We start from the raw sequence: 12,635 nt of genomic DNA on the forward strand, positions 1-12,635 counted from the left end.
CTAGTTTAGCATGTGTTGTTGCTAACTCACTCATCAGCATGAAGATAAGTGATTAGAGTATGAAACATCAGAAATGAGGAACCACTCACACTACCCTGGACCCTCCAAATTTGTGTTGTACCACCGAGCCATCTGCCTCTAACACTCTGCCAACTGTACCACCCCCAAGGGACCACACTGGGCCATTGGGTATGGCTATTCTAGAAGATGCTATAATGCACAATCTCCCGTGGAATTCCACTATGTTTGAACCACCCCCACAAACCAGCACTGCCATAAATGAGCCATTTTTTGCCCTATGTGCCGACTGAAAGCTTTGTATTCACATCTACAGTGGATATAAATAGCAAAAATGATGCAGAAATGCTGTAAGTGATAACAGTCAAATTGTGTTAAACCTGTAACATAAGACTGGACTTCTTAATGAGTAATTTATGATAGCATTTTAAATCCTTAAAGTTGGTCAATAATCATATGAAATATTAAAAATCAAATATTTGCTACTCTTGGAAGTAATTGGACAGGCAACCTGCAACTGGAACCATGAACCATAAACAATGGCTCCATGAGCCATGAACTGGGATAGCTGTGTAGTGATATAGATTAGCATTGGCACTATTTAAGCAACAATTTAAAATATTCTTTTCTTCTGTCTCATGATAGCTATCCATCTCTGATGACCTTATCACCATCAGGACCCTTAGCTTAGTTTTGATACATCTTTGAATCATAGAAACATAATCCACTGAATTTAATTAGCTTTTAAGTGTCAAATGATTAAGATCTCAAGCCCTTTACACTGTTTCCCGCAAAGAAGAGAAGGTAAGAAGGACACTGCTAACATGTTCAAGGCTTAACCTCATTATATGTCTACTTTGGTGATAATTGCTATCAGGAACTAAGTAAAATGTATACAAATCAAGGATTATGTTAAAAGCACCTGCTGAGATATGTACTCTTATGTTAGCAGTCAGTAAGCTGTTATGTTGTGGCAAAGATATAAAATAAGCATTCTAAGAGATTTTAGCAGCAGATCAACTAGTAATAATAAAATATAAATGCAAAAATTAATATAAGACCATACCATAAATAATACATACTTCACTTATTGACAGCTGCAGCACAAGAGCTATAGTAGCAGTTAACCACAGACTCCACTTCATGGCTGCAAGAGTTGTGCGTGAGGGCAGCCACATCTATTTATGGTTTCAACTGTGATATGTGGAAAGTTCTGCATCAGTTGCTACCTTGTGCTGTCTGTCAGTCACCGCACAATGCACAGCTTCAGTCCCTCAGTTTGACATGCAGGTTCATGTTACAGTTCAGTACTCATGTCAGATTCAGTTCCTCAATTTGACATGTAGGTTAATTTCACAGTTCAGCAATTGTGTTACTGCCTACTTCAGAAGCTTAAATAGAATAACATCCAGTCTTCCTGAAAAATTGAAATGTACTAGAAACAGCAGATTAAATTTTATGTTTGGGAAAGTAAAGAGCACAAACACAATTTTGAAGATCTTCTGTTATGTCTTATCTGTCTTCAATATCTGTTTTGGGGTGGCAGAATAAATGCATATTGTTTTATATTTTTTCATAAAAAGGGTGAATTTATCATACTTGTACTAGAAATTAAATTGGAAGTGGGGAACTGGAATTTTAGAAAGTGTGTTACACCCATCAAAACGTCTGGAAGTCACTGAAATGGAACAAATAAATGGATACATATTAATATCATGATATTGTATCACAACTAAAATAAATGTAGGAGTGGTTATATATAGAAGCCCCAGAATAACTCCCATGCCAAATGGGTTAGTGAATGTTAGATAGACCAGATCTTTGAATGCTTTGCCAAACAGTGAATCTAGAAACACACAAGCAGATAGTACTGCAAATTTACAAGGCACTGACAGAAAATATTGTAAGTTTCATCAGGTAGACAGAAAGATTATGATATTTAATGGACTGAAGGCTCATTATTTTGACACTTTTCACATTGATAAACTGTCAGACAGTGTAGTTGGTGCCTGGCTTTAGCTTATTTCTAATGAGGAAGCAGACAATATTGGCTGAAGGCCATAGTGGAACACTGAAACACCTGTTGATAAGTTGAGTTGTTCTAAGATACAGACAGCATCAGTGATTTAAATGTAAGGGTGGTAGTAAACATAATTCTGATAACAAAACATATCACATTTGTAGGTTAGGATTCTTATATATTTATTTAAGTATCAAATTGCTGAATTAAGCAAAATGTGGCACGTATAAAACAGAAAGACAAAATATCAAACACAAATGTGAAAGTATTAACAAAATAGTATAAAATTATAGCAAGTGAACATTTAAAGTTATTAATTAACAGTTGCAGCTGAGAAATGTGGCCAGTGAATCTAACCATCCTTTTTGAGAGGCAATCCCTTTGTAACTTTCAACAAGTTTAGAATGTAAAAGAAAAATAATGCATAACATTAATGTAATAAATGAGCCAATCTTAGGGATTAGAGATAATTTATTTGAAGAACATTGGGAAGAGAAAAACAATCTGAACCATTATTAAACAAGAGACACATTAGTATAGTCATTGGATGAAATTAAGTTCCCTTGTAACTACTCTGACAGAAATGCTGACAAACTGAGGTAACTGGGCACCAGTTTCACTCATTATTTCCTCACAGTTGCAGCAAAAATTGTACCTGTCAGTAAACACCTGAATACAGATGCATTAGCATCACTTCACAAACATTACTAGCACTACCCATGTACATCAGTTTCAAAAATACAACTTAGTAGTGGTACTCAGTTATAGCATGCTGCTAGTGGCAACATGACAATAAGGTGTTGTTGACTGATGAAGTGTAGATAGGCTGTGTCATTTTGTTTTGCTTCCTGTAGAAGTGTGTTACTGTATTGTGATACAGTAAAGGGAAGGAAGAGTAGGGATTGGTGTCCCAACATAATCAAGGTCATTAGAGATAGAACACAAGCTCTGACTGTTTCAAGGATGAGGAAGGAAACTGGTCACACCGTTTTAAAGAAACCATACTGGAATTTACCAGGAGCGATTTAGGGAAGTCACAGAAAACCTAAACCAGGACGATTGGATATGGATTTGAACACTTGTCCTCTTGAAATGTGGGCCCTGTGTGCTAACCACCACACCACATCACTCAGTATGCTGTGGTACAGGAATTTAATTGGATACCAGGGCTGCAGGCATGCACCTGCAAACAAACAAAAAATTAAATATATAACTTCTTTTTCTCTTGAGATGATCATTGAAACTATCACTATCCCTTGTACAATGAGGTTATGTCCATAATAGGTGACAATTCTTCTGGTCATTATGATATTTGCAGCACAGACTTAAAATCTAAAATCTAGGACACTCTTACTGCACATCTCATAGTGGTCTGCACTGCAAAAAGGTGGTTATTCAGGCTTTTGACAGGCAGTCTCATGCTGTGACTGGACAATATATTCACCTATTTACTCATGACTGGAAATTCATATGGTTGTCCTTCCAGCTATAAAAATTATTTCAGTATGTTACCTACATTTCATACACAGCAATGTATGACCTAAAATGCACCATATGTGAAGTGGTCAGCAACTATATTTTTCCCTGTAAACTTTTCAAAACATGTGCAACTATGAGGAATGATGAGAAGACAGCCTGTTCATTATCAGGCTGCAATGTGAGATTATAAGAAATAAAAGAATCAGATTTTCTGTACCAAATATTTCCTCAAAATTGAATGAGAAATGCTGCATAGTAGGCAACACACAAGAATCTCAAAACAGTTGAGTAGCTTTTAATTTTTGGTTTTTTTTGTTTTTTTTACAGAGACTGCTGTAACTTTGCTTTGTTTACATGAAACGATTATTTTAGAGGCACAGCAGATTACTTGATATTTTGCTTGTGTAGTCCCAGGCTTAACTGTTGCTACACAGTAGGAAAAGCCATATGTTGTGTGTATCATACAGTGCCGCAGTGACAGTGGAATCCAGTTACTGCAGTGAGAGGTCACAATACACTTACCGACTGGTTGGTGTCACCATCCCCGGATACCAGGCAGCTCAGTGGCAGTACTGGAAATAGCAACACCACTGGTGGTCTCTGTCAGCAGTCTGCTGTTAATGCATCTGCTGGCAGGCCACTGCATGCCTAATAAGATGCACATTGCAACTTCAGCTGTGTAATGGCAAGTGCTTGGACTTGCAGTGCAGTGCACGAGCTCTGTTGTCTCCATTTCCAGCATTTCATTGCATTTGCCAGCATAATGGAAGGGCAATATGACTATATTACTTTACACCCACAGGATGGCCATTGCTCATCTGTCTGTGGCCATGCATGTTGTGTGGAAGTATGGCCAGGAGTGGTCAGACCACCTAGTTCAGACCATCAGTTACATGAGGGTAAAAATCTTCTAATTCGACTTCAGTGTCTACATTTAGATCCCTCCTGTTGGGAATTTCCTCATTATTCTCTATTTGTACACATTGACTTCCACAAGCACAATGAAAAGAGGAGAAATCAAACAATGGAAAATCCAGGATGGATGTAACAATATTATGAAAAAGAAAGTTGCTACTCACTATGTAGTGGAGATGTTGATTCGAAGATAAGCAAAACAAAAAGACTGTCACAAATAAGCTTTTGGGTACAAGGCCTTTGTCAAAAATAGGCAACAGACACATGCGCATGCGCGCGTGCACACAACACACACACACACACACACACACACACACACACACACACACACATGTGACTGCAGTCTCTGGCAGCTGAACCCACTCTGTGAGCAGCAGCAGCAGTGCATGGTGGGAGTGGAAACTGGATAGGGTTAAGGAGGAGGCTGGGGTGGGGAGGGGCAGCGATGATAGGGTAGGGATGGGGGACAGTGAAGAGTGAAGTACTGTTGGGGAGCGCTCAGGGATGAGATGGAGAGAGGGTAGGGCAGCTAGGTGCTGTCGGGAGGTTAGATGGAGTGTAGGGAGAGGTGGAAGGGGGATGGGGGATGGAAACGGGGAGAAGTAAAAAGACTGGGTGCATTGGGGGAATGAAGGCTGTATAATGCTGGAATGGTAACGGAAGGGGCTGGAAGGGTGAGGACAATGACTAACAAAGGTTGAGGCCAGTGGGGTTACAGGAACATAGGATATATTGCAGGAAGAGTTGCCACCTCCACAGTTCAGAAAAGCTGGTGTCAGTGGGAAGGATCCATATAGCACATGCTGTGAATCAGTCATTGAGATGAAGGAAGTCATGTTTTGCACTGTGCTCAGCAACAAGTTGGTCCCATGTTTCTTGGCCACAGCTTGTCAGTGGCCATTCATGTGAACAGACAACTTATTGGTTGTCATGCTCACAAAGAATGCAGCACAGTGGTTGCAGCTTAACTTGTAGATCACATGATGGTTTCATAGGTAGTCCTGCCTTTGATGGCATAGGTGATGTTAGTGACCAGCTTGGTGGGTGGTTTGGGGTTGGGGGAGGATAGTGGGCAGGACATTTCTCATTCCAAGGCATGATGAGAGGGAATCGAAATCCTGGTGGAGAATGTAATTCAGTTGCTTCAGTCCTGGGTGGTACTGAGTTAATTGGGAATGCTCCTCTGTGGATGGATGGTGAGACTCTGAGAGATAGTGGGAGACTGAAAAGATAAGGCACGGGAGATTTATTTTGTACTACGGACTGTGAAGGCTTCAGTGAGACACTCAGTATATCATTGAAGAGGGACCGCTCATCACTGCAGATGCGATGACCACAGGTGGCTAGGCTCTATGGAAGGGTCTTCTTGGTATCGAATGGAAGGCAGCTGTCAAAGTGGAGGTATTGCTGGTGGTTAGTAGGTTTGATATGGATGGAGGTAATGCTGTAGCCATCTTTGAGGTGGAGGTCAACATCTAGGAAGGTGGCTTATTGGGTTGGGTAGGACCAGGTGAAACAAATGGGGGAGATGCAGTTGAGGTTCTGGATGAATGTGGATAGGATGTACTCATCCATGATTCAGATCAAAAACATGTCATCAGTTAACCTGAACCAGGTGACAGGGTTAAGATTCTGGGTGTTTAGGAAGGATTACGGTAGGTTGGCATAGGATGGTGCCATGCGGGTGCCCATAGCTGTGACCTGCATTAGTTTGTAGGTAATACCTTCAAAGGAGAAGTAATTATGGCTGAGGATATATACACATCAAAAAAAGTGTTGTATCATCCCAGTTCCCAGAACTCCTGAAGATAGACATTGACTGTGGATATTGTATCACAGACACAGTCCCTTTGACTGTTCAGAGATGTCACTAAACTCACCCAAAGATGTAAACAACCATGCATGAGCAGCACTTATTAAATGGAGGAGGTCTGACAGCAGATCAGTTCCAGTCAATCCACCAGGAGGGAGATACACAGCTCTTGTTGTCTGTAGTTCAACCATGCCTAGGTGGTCAATACCGCAGGTCAATCATATCTGCATTGTTACTTTGTGCGAGGAAGGGTTCTCAACAAGGGAAGTGTCTAGGTGTCTCGGAGTGAACCAAAGCGATGTTGTTCAGACATGGAGGAGATACAGAGAGACAGAAACTGCCAATGACATACCTCGCTGAGGCCACCCAAGGACTACTACTGCAGTGGATGACTGCTACCTATGGATTATGGCTCGGAGGAACCCTGACAGCAACACCACCATGTTGAATAATGCCTTTCATGCAGCAACAGGATGTTTTTTTATGACTCAAACTGTCCGCAGTAGCTGCATGATGTGCAACATCACTCCATATGTCCACGGTGAGGTCCATCCTTGCAACCACGACACCATGCAGGGCAATACAGATGGGCCCAACAAAATGCCGAATGGACCACTCAGGATTGGCACCATGTTCTCTTCACCGATGAGTGTCGCATATGCCTTCAACTAGACAATCATCGGAGATGTGTTTGAAGGGAACCTGGTCAGGGTGAATGCCTTAGACACACTGTCCAGTGAGTGCAGAACGTGGAGGTTCCCTGCTGTTTTGGGTGGCATTATGTGGGGCCATCGTACACTGCTGGTGGTCATGGAAGGCATCATAATGGCTGTACGATATATGAATGCCATCCTCTGACTGACTGACCGATAGTGCAACCATATTGGTAGCATATTGGTGAGGCATTCATCTTCATGGATGATAATTCGTGCACGTCTTGTGAATGACTTCCTTCAGGATAATGACATTGCTTGACTATAGTGGCCAGCGTGTTCTCCAGACATGAACCCTATCGCACATGCCTGGGATAGATTGAAAAGGGCTGTGTAAGGATGATATGATGCACCAACCACTCTGAGGGACATATGCCAAATCACCATTGAGGAATGGGACAGTTTGGACCAACAGTACCTTGATAAAATAGTGGATAGTATGCCATGATGAATATAGGCATGCATCAATGCAAGAGGACATGCTCCTGGGTATTAGATGTACCGGTGTGTACTGCAATCTGGACTACCACCTCTGAAGTTTGCGCTTATGGTGGTACAACATACACTGTGTGGTTTTTATGTCCAATAAAAAGGGTGGAAATGATGTTTATGTTGATCTCTATTTCAACTTTCTGTACAAGTTCCAGAAAACTCATGGAACCGAGGTGATGCAAAACTTTTTTTGATGTGTGTAGTTGGTCAAGGCGATTAGGAAGGAGGTTATTGGTTGGAAATCCATTGGGCATTGGGAAAGGTAGTGTTCAATAGCATTAAGGCGTGGTCATTAAGAATGTTAGTATAAAGTGAAGTGACATCAACAGTGTCGAGGAGAGCATTGTGCGGTAAAGGGACAGGAACTGTGGAGTGTTGGTGGAGGGAATGATTGGTATCTTTTGTACAGAGGAGTAGGTTCCGGGTAATAGGTTGAAAGTGTTGGTCTATGAGAGCAGAGATTCTCTCAGTGGGGGCACAGTAGCCAGCCACAGTGAGGCATCCTGGTTGGTTGGGTTTATTGAGTTTAGGAAGCATGTAGAAGGTAGGAGTGTGGGGAGTGGTAGGGGTGTGCAGAGAGATGGTCTCTGGGGAGAGGTTCTGGGATGGGCCAGAGGATTTGAGGAGTGACTGGAGATCCTGCTGGATTTCTGGAATGGGGTCAATGTGGTAAGGTTTGTAGGTGGATGTATCTGACAGTTGGTGGAGTCCTTCTACCAGGTAATCCTTGCAGTTAAAAACAACAGTGGTATAGCCTTTGTCTCCAGGTAGGATTATAAGGTCAGGATTATTTTTTAGATGGTGGACTGTGGTTCTTTCTGGGGATGTAAGAGTAGTTTGCATGTTGAGGGATTTGAGGGGTGATGGCGTGGCAAGGTCTGAGATTAAGAAATCCCAGAAATTTAACAGGGAGTGATTTAGGGGCAGCGGGGGTAGATCACGATTGGATGGAGGAGTAAACTGAGGCAGGCAGGGTTCAACCTTGGTCTCTGGTTGAGTCCAATTGGTAGGGTTTGTGGTGAATGGGAGAATGAGAGACAGTCTTTAAGAAGTCCCGCATGATTGAATTTGGGAGTGGGGCAAAAGGTGAGGCCTTTGGAAAGGACTGATATTTCTCTGGAGCTAAAGCTTCTGGAGGAAATGTTCAGGATTGTGTTTTGGGTATCCTTAGGTTCTGGATTCTGTGTGTTGGTGGAAGTGAGTTTTGGAGGGTGGGATAAATGTAGTATGTCTGCGAGATATGGTTTGTCAGCTACGAGGGGACTTGGGGGAGGTTTAGAGATTGTTGTAGAGGTGGTGGACAGTGGTGCTCCAAAGCAGGAGTAGGAAGTGAGCAGGGTGGAAAGTTTTTTGAGGTGACGTTGTGCATGTTGCTCTAGTTCCTGGAGGGGAAGGGTTTCAGTGTGTGTTATGGGTTCCAGGAATTTGGGATTGCATAGCAGGGGAATTTTGTGGATAGAGAGAAGGTACTGTAAGGAGGTTTGGGCTTGGTTGATATGGTTTTGCAGAACTATGCTGGTGAGGGCTAAGGATTAGCAGAATCTGAACAGATGGAGGTCATTGTGCAAGGAGCAGTGGCATCAGAGATGGTTAATTTGATGGTAAGGCCATTTGGGGGGATTCCAAGAGCCAAGTAACAATGCAGGAACAGTATGTGGGACTGGGTTCTGACAAGGCATAAGGAAATTTTCTGTGGAAAAATAGTGGGAAAAATTATGTAAATAATATAGAATTATGTACGAAAAACTCGCAAAAATACACCCAAATACATGGTAAAAATCACAATAAGGATAAAACGGATGAAAAAGTGGGAAAAAAGATGAAATCTGAGGGAGTCGTTGATAGAGAAAAGTGAAAACTCAGTAAAATTGGCATGAAGTCACAATGTGAGCAAAGAAAAGATATAAATAATAAAAAAAATATTGCTGTGGTTATCAGATCTGTGGCTTGATAAGTGTGAAGAAGGAGATGGCAGAATGGACTGGATGAGGTGGAATTAGTCAGTGTGAACTGGGATAGAATGGAGAAAGATTAGGGCATGGGGACAGGCTCGTAGGCTGAGATATGAGATCATGTGGAACCAGAATGGTGCAGAAAATGATGTGAAAATATGGTAGGGTATGCACATGGATTCTTTCAACCAACACTGGCTTTTCTGAACTGCATATGTGGGAACTCTCCCTACACTATATCCTATGTTCCCATAGCCCTTCTGGCCTCAACCTTGGTTAGTCATTGTCCTCACCCAACAAGCCCTTTCCCTGTTTCCATTCCAGCATTACACATTCCTCATTCCACCAATGCACCCAATCATTTTACATCTCCCCTCTCCCATCCATCCCCCCCCCCTCTCACCTCTCTCTGCCCTCCCATCTAACCTCCCGACTTCACCTAGCTGCCCTATACTCTCTCCGCCTCATTCCTGCGAGCTCCATGGCAGCACTTCACTGTCCCCCACCCCTACCCTACTATCCCTGCCCCTTCCCGCCTCAGCCTCCTTCTTACCTCCACCCAGTTGCCTCTCCCATCATGCACTGCTGCTGTTGCTCGCAGTGTGGCTTCAGCTGCCAGAGACTGCAGTCAAGTGTGTGTAAGTTGCATTTAGATGAATGTATGTGTGTGTCTGTTGTCTATTTTGACAAAGGCCTTGTTTTCTGAAAGCTTAATTGTGACAGTCTTTTGATTGTGCCTATCTGCTATGTAGTATCTCCGCTATTTGGTGAGTAACAATTTTTGTTTTTCGTAGTATTGTTACATTCCACCCTGGATTTTCCATTGTTTGATTTTTGCCTGATGACATTTCTTCAATACTAAACCAGTGCTGTTTTCCTTGGCTACTATATTCTAATGCATTACTATACCCCATGTCTGTCCTTATTTCTCTACTTTCCTGTGTTTCTCTTCTCGGCTTACAAACCAGACTGCACACTTTACTTATGAGTCATATTGTATCAACTGTCTTGGCCACTCACAACAGATGGATACAAGACCATGCAGATTTTTGGTGCAGCACCTTATGTCTCACATTACTCCCACCAACATCATTAGTAGTAGTAGTAGTAGTAGAAGGGTTTTGTGAGCGCACGACAGCAAGGTCTTCAGCGCCCGTTCAGTATCATAGTGAGACGGGTGTCAAGAAAAAACTCAGAACATTTACATCTAACGCAACATAAAATGGAACATAAAACACGGGGAACAATCATTGAAAAATATGTGCTCACCCACACCGAAGCGTGGGATGAAGCAGGGCGTCAGCAGTAAAACATGGACAACACAGGAAGAAAAAGGTAGAGGGAGCTAAAACAATGGAGCAGATGGAAGTGGCTGGCTGACCGCAAGGAAAAAAGGGAGGAGCCAGCCACTCTGCAATACACTAAAACCGCCAGCCTAAAAGCTTAGGCCAGAGTCCAGACACATCACAAAACTTAAAAACCCTAGACACACACGTCTCATCATTAGCTAAAACACAGGGCAGATCCCCATCAACTTGTGCTTCTGCCCTTGCATCACGGTATAAAACGCAGTCTGTCAAAATGTGCCGGACAGTGATGTGCACACCACAAGCATCACAAAACGGAGGATCCTCCCGCCGTAATAAATAGCAATGTGTCAGAGGACAGTGCCCGATCCGAAGACGTGTGAGCGCCACCTCTTCCCGCCTGAGCAGCCGGCAGGAGGAACGCCACGGCCGAGTGGTTGACTTTACCGACCGCAGTTTATTGGCCGTCACCGCCAGCCATTCCGCCTCCCACAGCTCCATGCACTTCCTGTGGAGTGCAGCGATGACTGACTGCAAGGGGATAGGACACGGGACCACATCCTGCTCTCTGCAGGCCTCCTTGGCAGCCCGATCAGCCTGTTCGTTGCCCCATATGCCGACATGACCAGGCACCCAGCAGAAGGATACCTCTTTACCCCGCCGTTGGAGCAAGTACAGTTTGTCCTGTATCAGCTGGACAACATCATTAATCCTATGCCTTAAAACTAATCACCTTCCCTGCATTACTCTCCCGTATTTTCGCGTGTTACTTCCCACACCTTTCTGTTGCCACAAAATCTTGTATCTCATCCTATGAACCCCTTCCCACCCCACACACTTTCTCTGTTCTATCCCAGTTCGCACCCACTAATTCCACCTCATCCAGCCCATTCTGTCACCCCCTCCTTCAAACATCCATCCACAGACCAGCCACATCAGTTTTAGTGAGTTTTCACTATCGTCAACTCTCTCAGATTTCATCTTGTTTCCCCCTTTTTCATCTGTTTCATACGTCTTGTGATTTTTCCCATGAATTTTAGTGTGAAGATGGTTCAATGAACCCTCTGCCAGGCACTTAAGTGTGATTTTCAGAGTATTCATGTAGATGTAGATGTAGAAGTAGATGCAGATGCAGGGCAGGCCTTGAGGTGTGTATGTAATCAGTCTATGACACCAGGAATATTTATTTTCCTGTATTCATTCAACTTGTTCTGCAGATTCTGAAAAGAAAAGAATCTTCAAGGAACTGGAGTAAGTCAAGGTGTACAATAATGGAAGTGAACTATCTCTTAGAAATTTAATCTGTTCACTGTGTTTACAAGAAACTCTCATATACTACATAATACTATTTGAGCTTACATTGGCAAAATCTAACCAGGGACTGCTATTCTGAGAAAAGGTACTATCTTCTTCAGCTATCTTAATTATTTTTAGTTAGTTTTATCTCCAGGTAGTAGCTTAGTACACATTATTTTTCAAAGAAAGTATTTAGCTACAAATATATTAACCATGGGCATCTGCAGATTCTCTCTCTCTCTCTCTCTCTCTCTCTCTCTCTGTCTGTCTCTTTTCCTCACACCCCTCTGCCACCTCCCCCCCCCCCCCCTTTCAGACACTTAGGATAACAGTAGTGGCCTGTTTAGAATAAACTTCTGTTTGTTCTACTGCTCTACAATGAAAACAGTTACTTTCCTTTCAGATAATAGCAGTTTTTGGTCATTATTTTCCACAGAGATATGATACAAAAGAAGTCCTCACTGGAGTGAAAATTAAAAACCATTTTGCAGGTGAATTTTGTGACCTTGACAAGACTTGTCATTGACTGATTCATTCAAGGCATTTCACAGATCTCTTTTAAAGAATACCACTCAGGGACATGAAAAAAAGAAAACCTGAATGGAAAAGTTAAATGTTTGGCATTAATTG

At 42.6% G+C, this 12,635-nt stretch overlaps 1 protein-coding gene across 1 annotated transcript in view; it reads right to left on the reverse strand.

Annotated features, from left to right (window-relative positions):
* LOC126100883 (odorant-binding protein 59a) overlaps positions 1-4,072 on the reverse strand; it is a 211,219-nt gene extending 207,147 nt beyond the window's left edge. The window contains exons 1-2 of the mRNA XM_049911551.1: positions 4,040-4,072; positions 1,101-1,435 (exon numbers count right to left, since the gene is read on the reverse strand). Of these exons, the coding sequence (XP_049767508.1) occupies positions 1,101-1,196 (96 nt within the window). The 5' untranslated portion in view covers positions 1,197-1,435; positions 4,040-4,072. The remainder of the gene's footprint in view (positions 1-1,100; positions 1,436-4,039) is intronic.
* Positions 4,073-12,635: the final 8,563 nt, after the last annotated feature.

The sequence above is a fragment of the Schistocerca cancellata genome, chromosome 9 (genome assembly GCF_023864275.1).
Source record: "Schistocerca cancellata isolate TAMUIC-IGC-003103 chromosome 9, iqSchCanc2.1, whole genome shotgun sequence".
Taxonomy (NCBI): domain Eukaryota; kingdom Metazoa; phylum Arthropoda; class Insecta; order Orthoptera; family Acrididae; genus Schistocerca; species Schistocerca cancellata.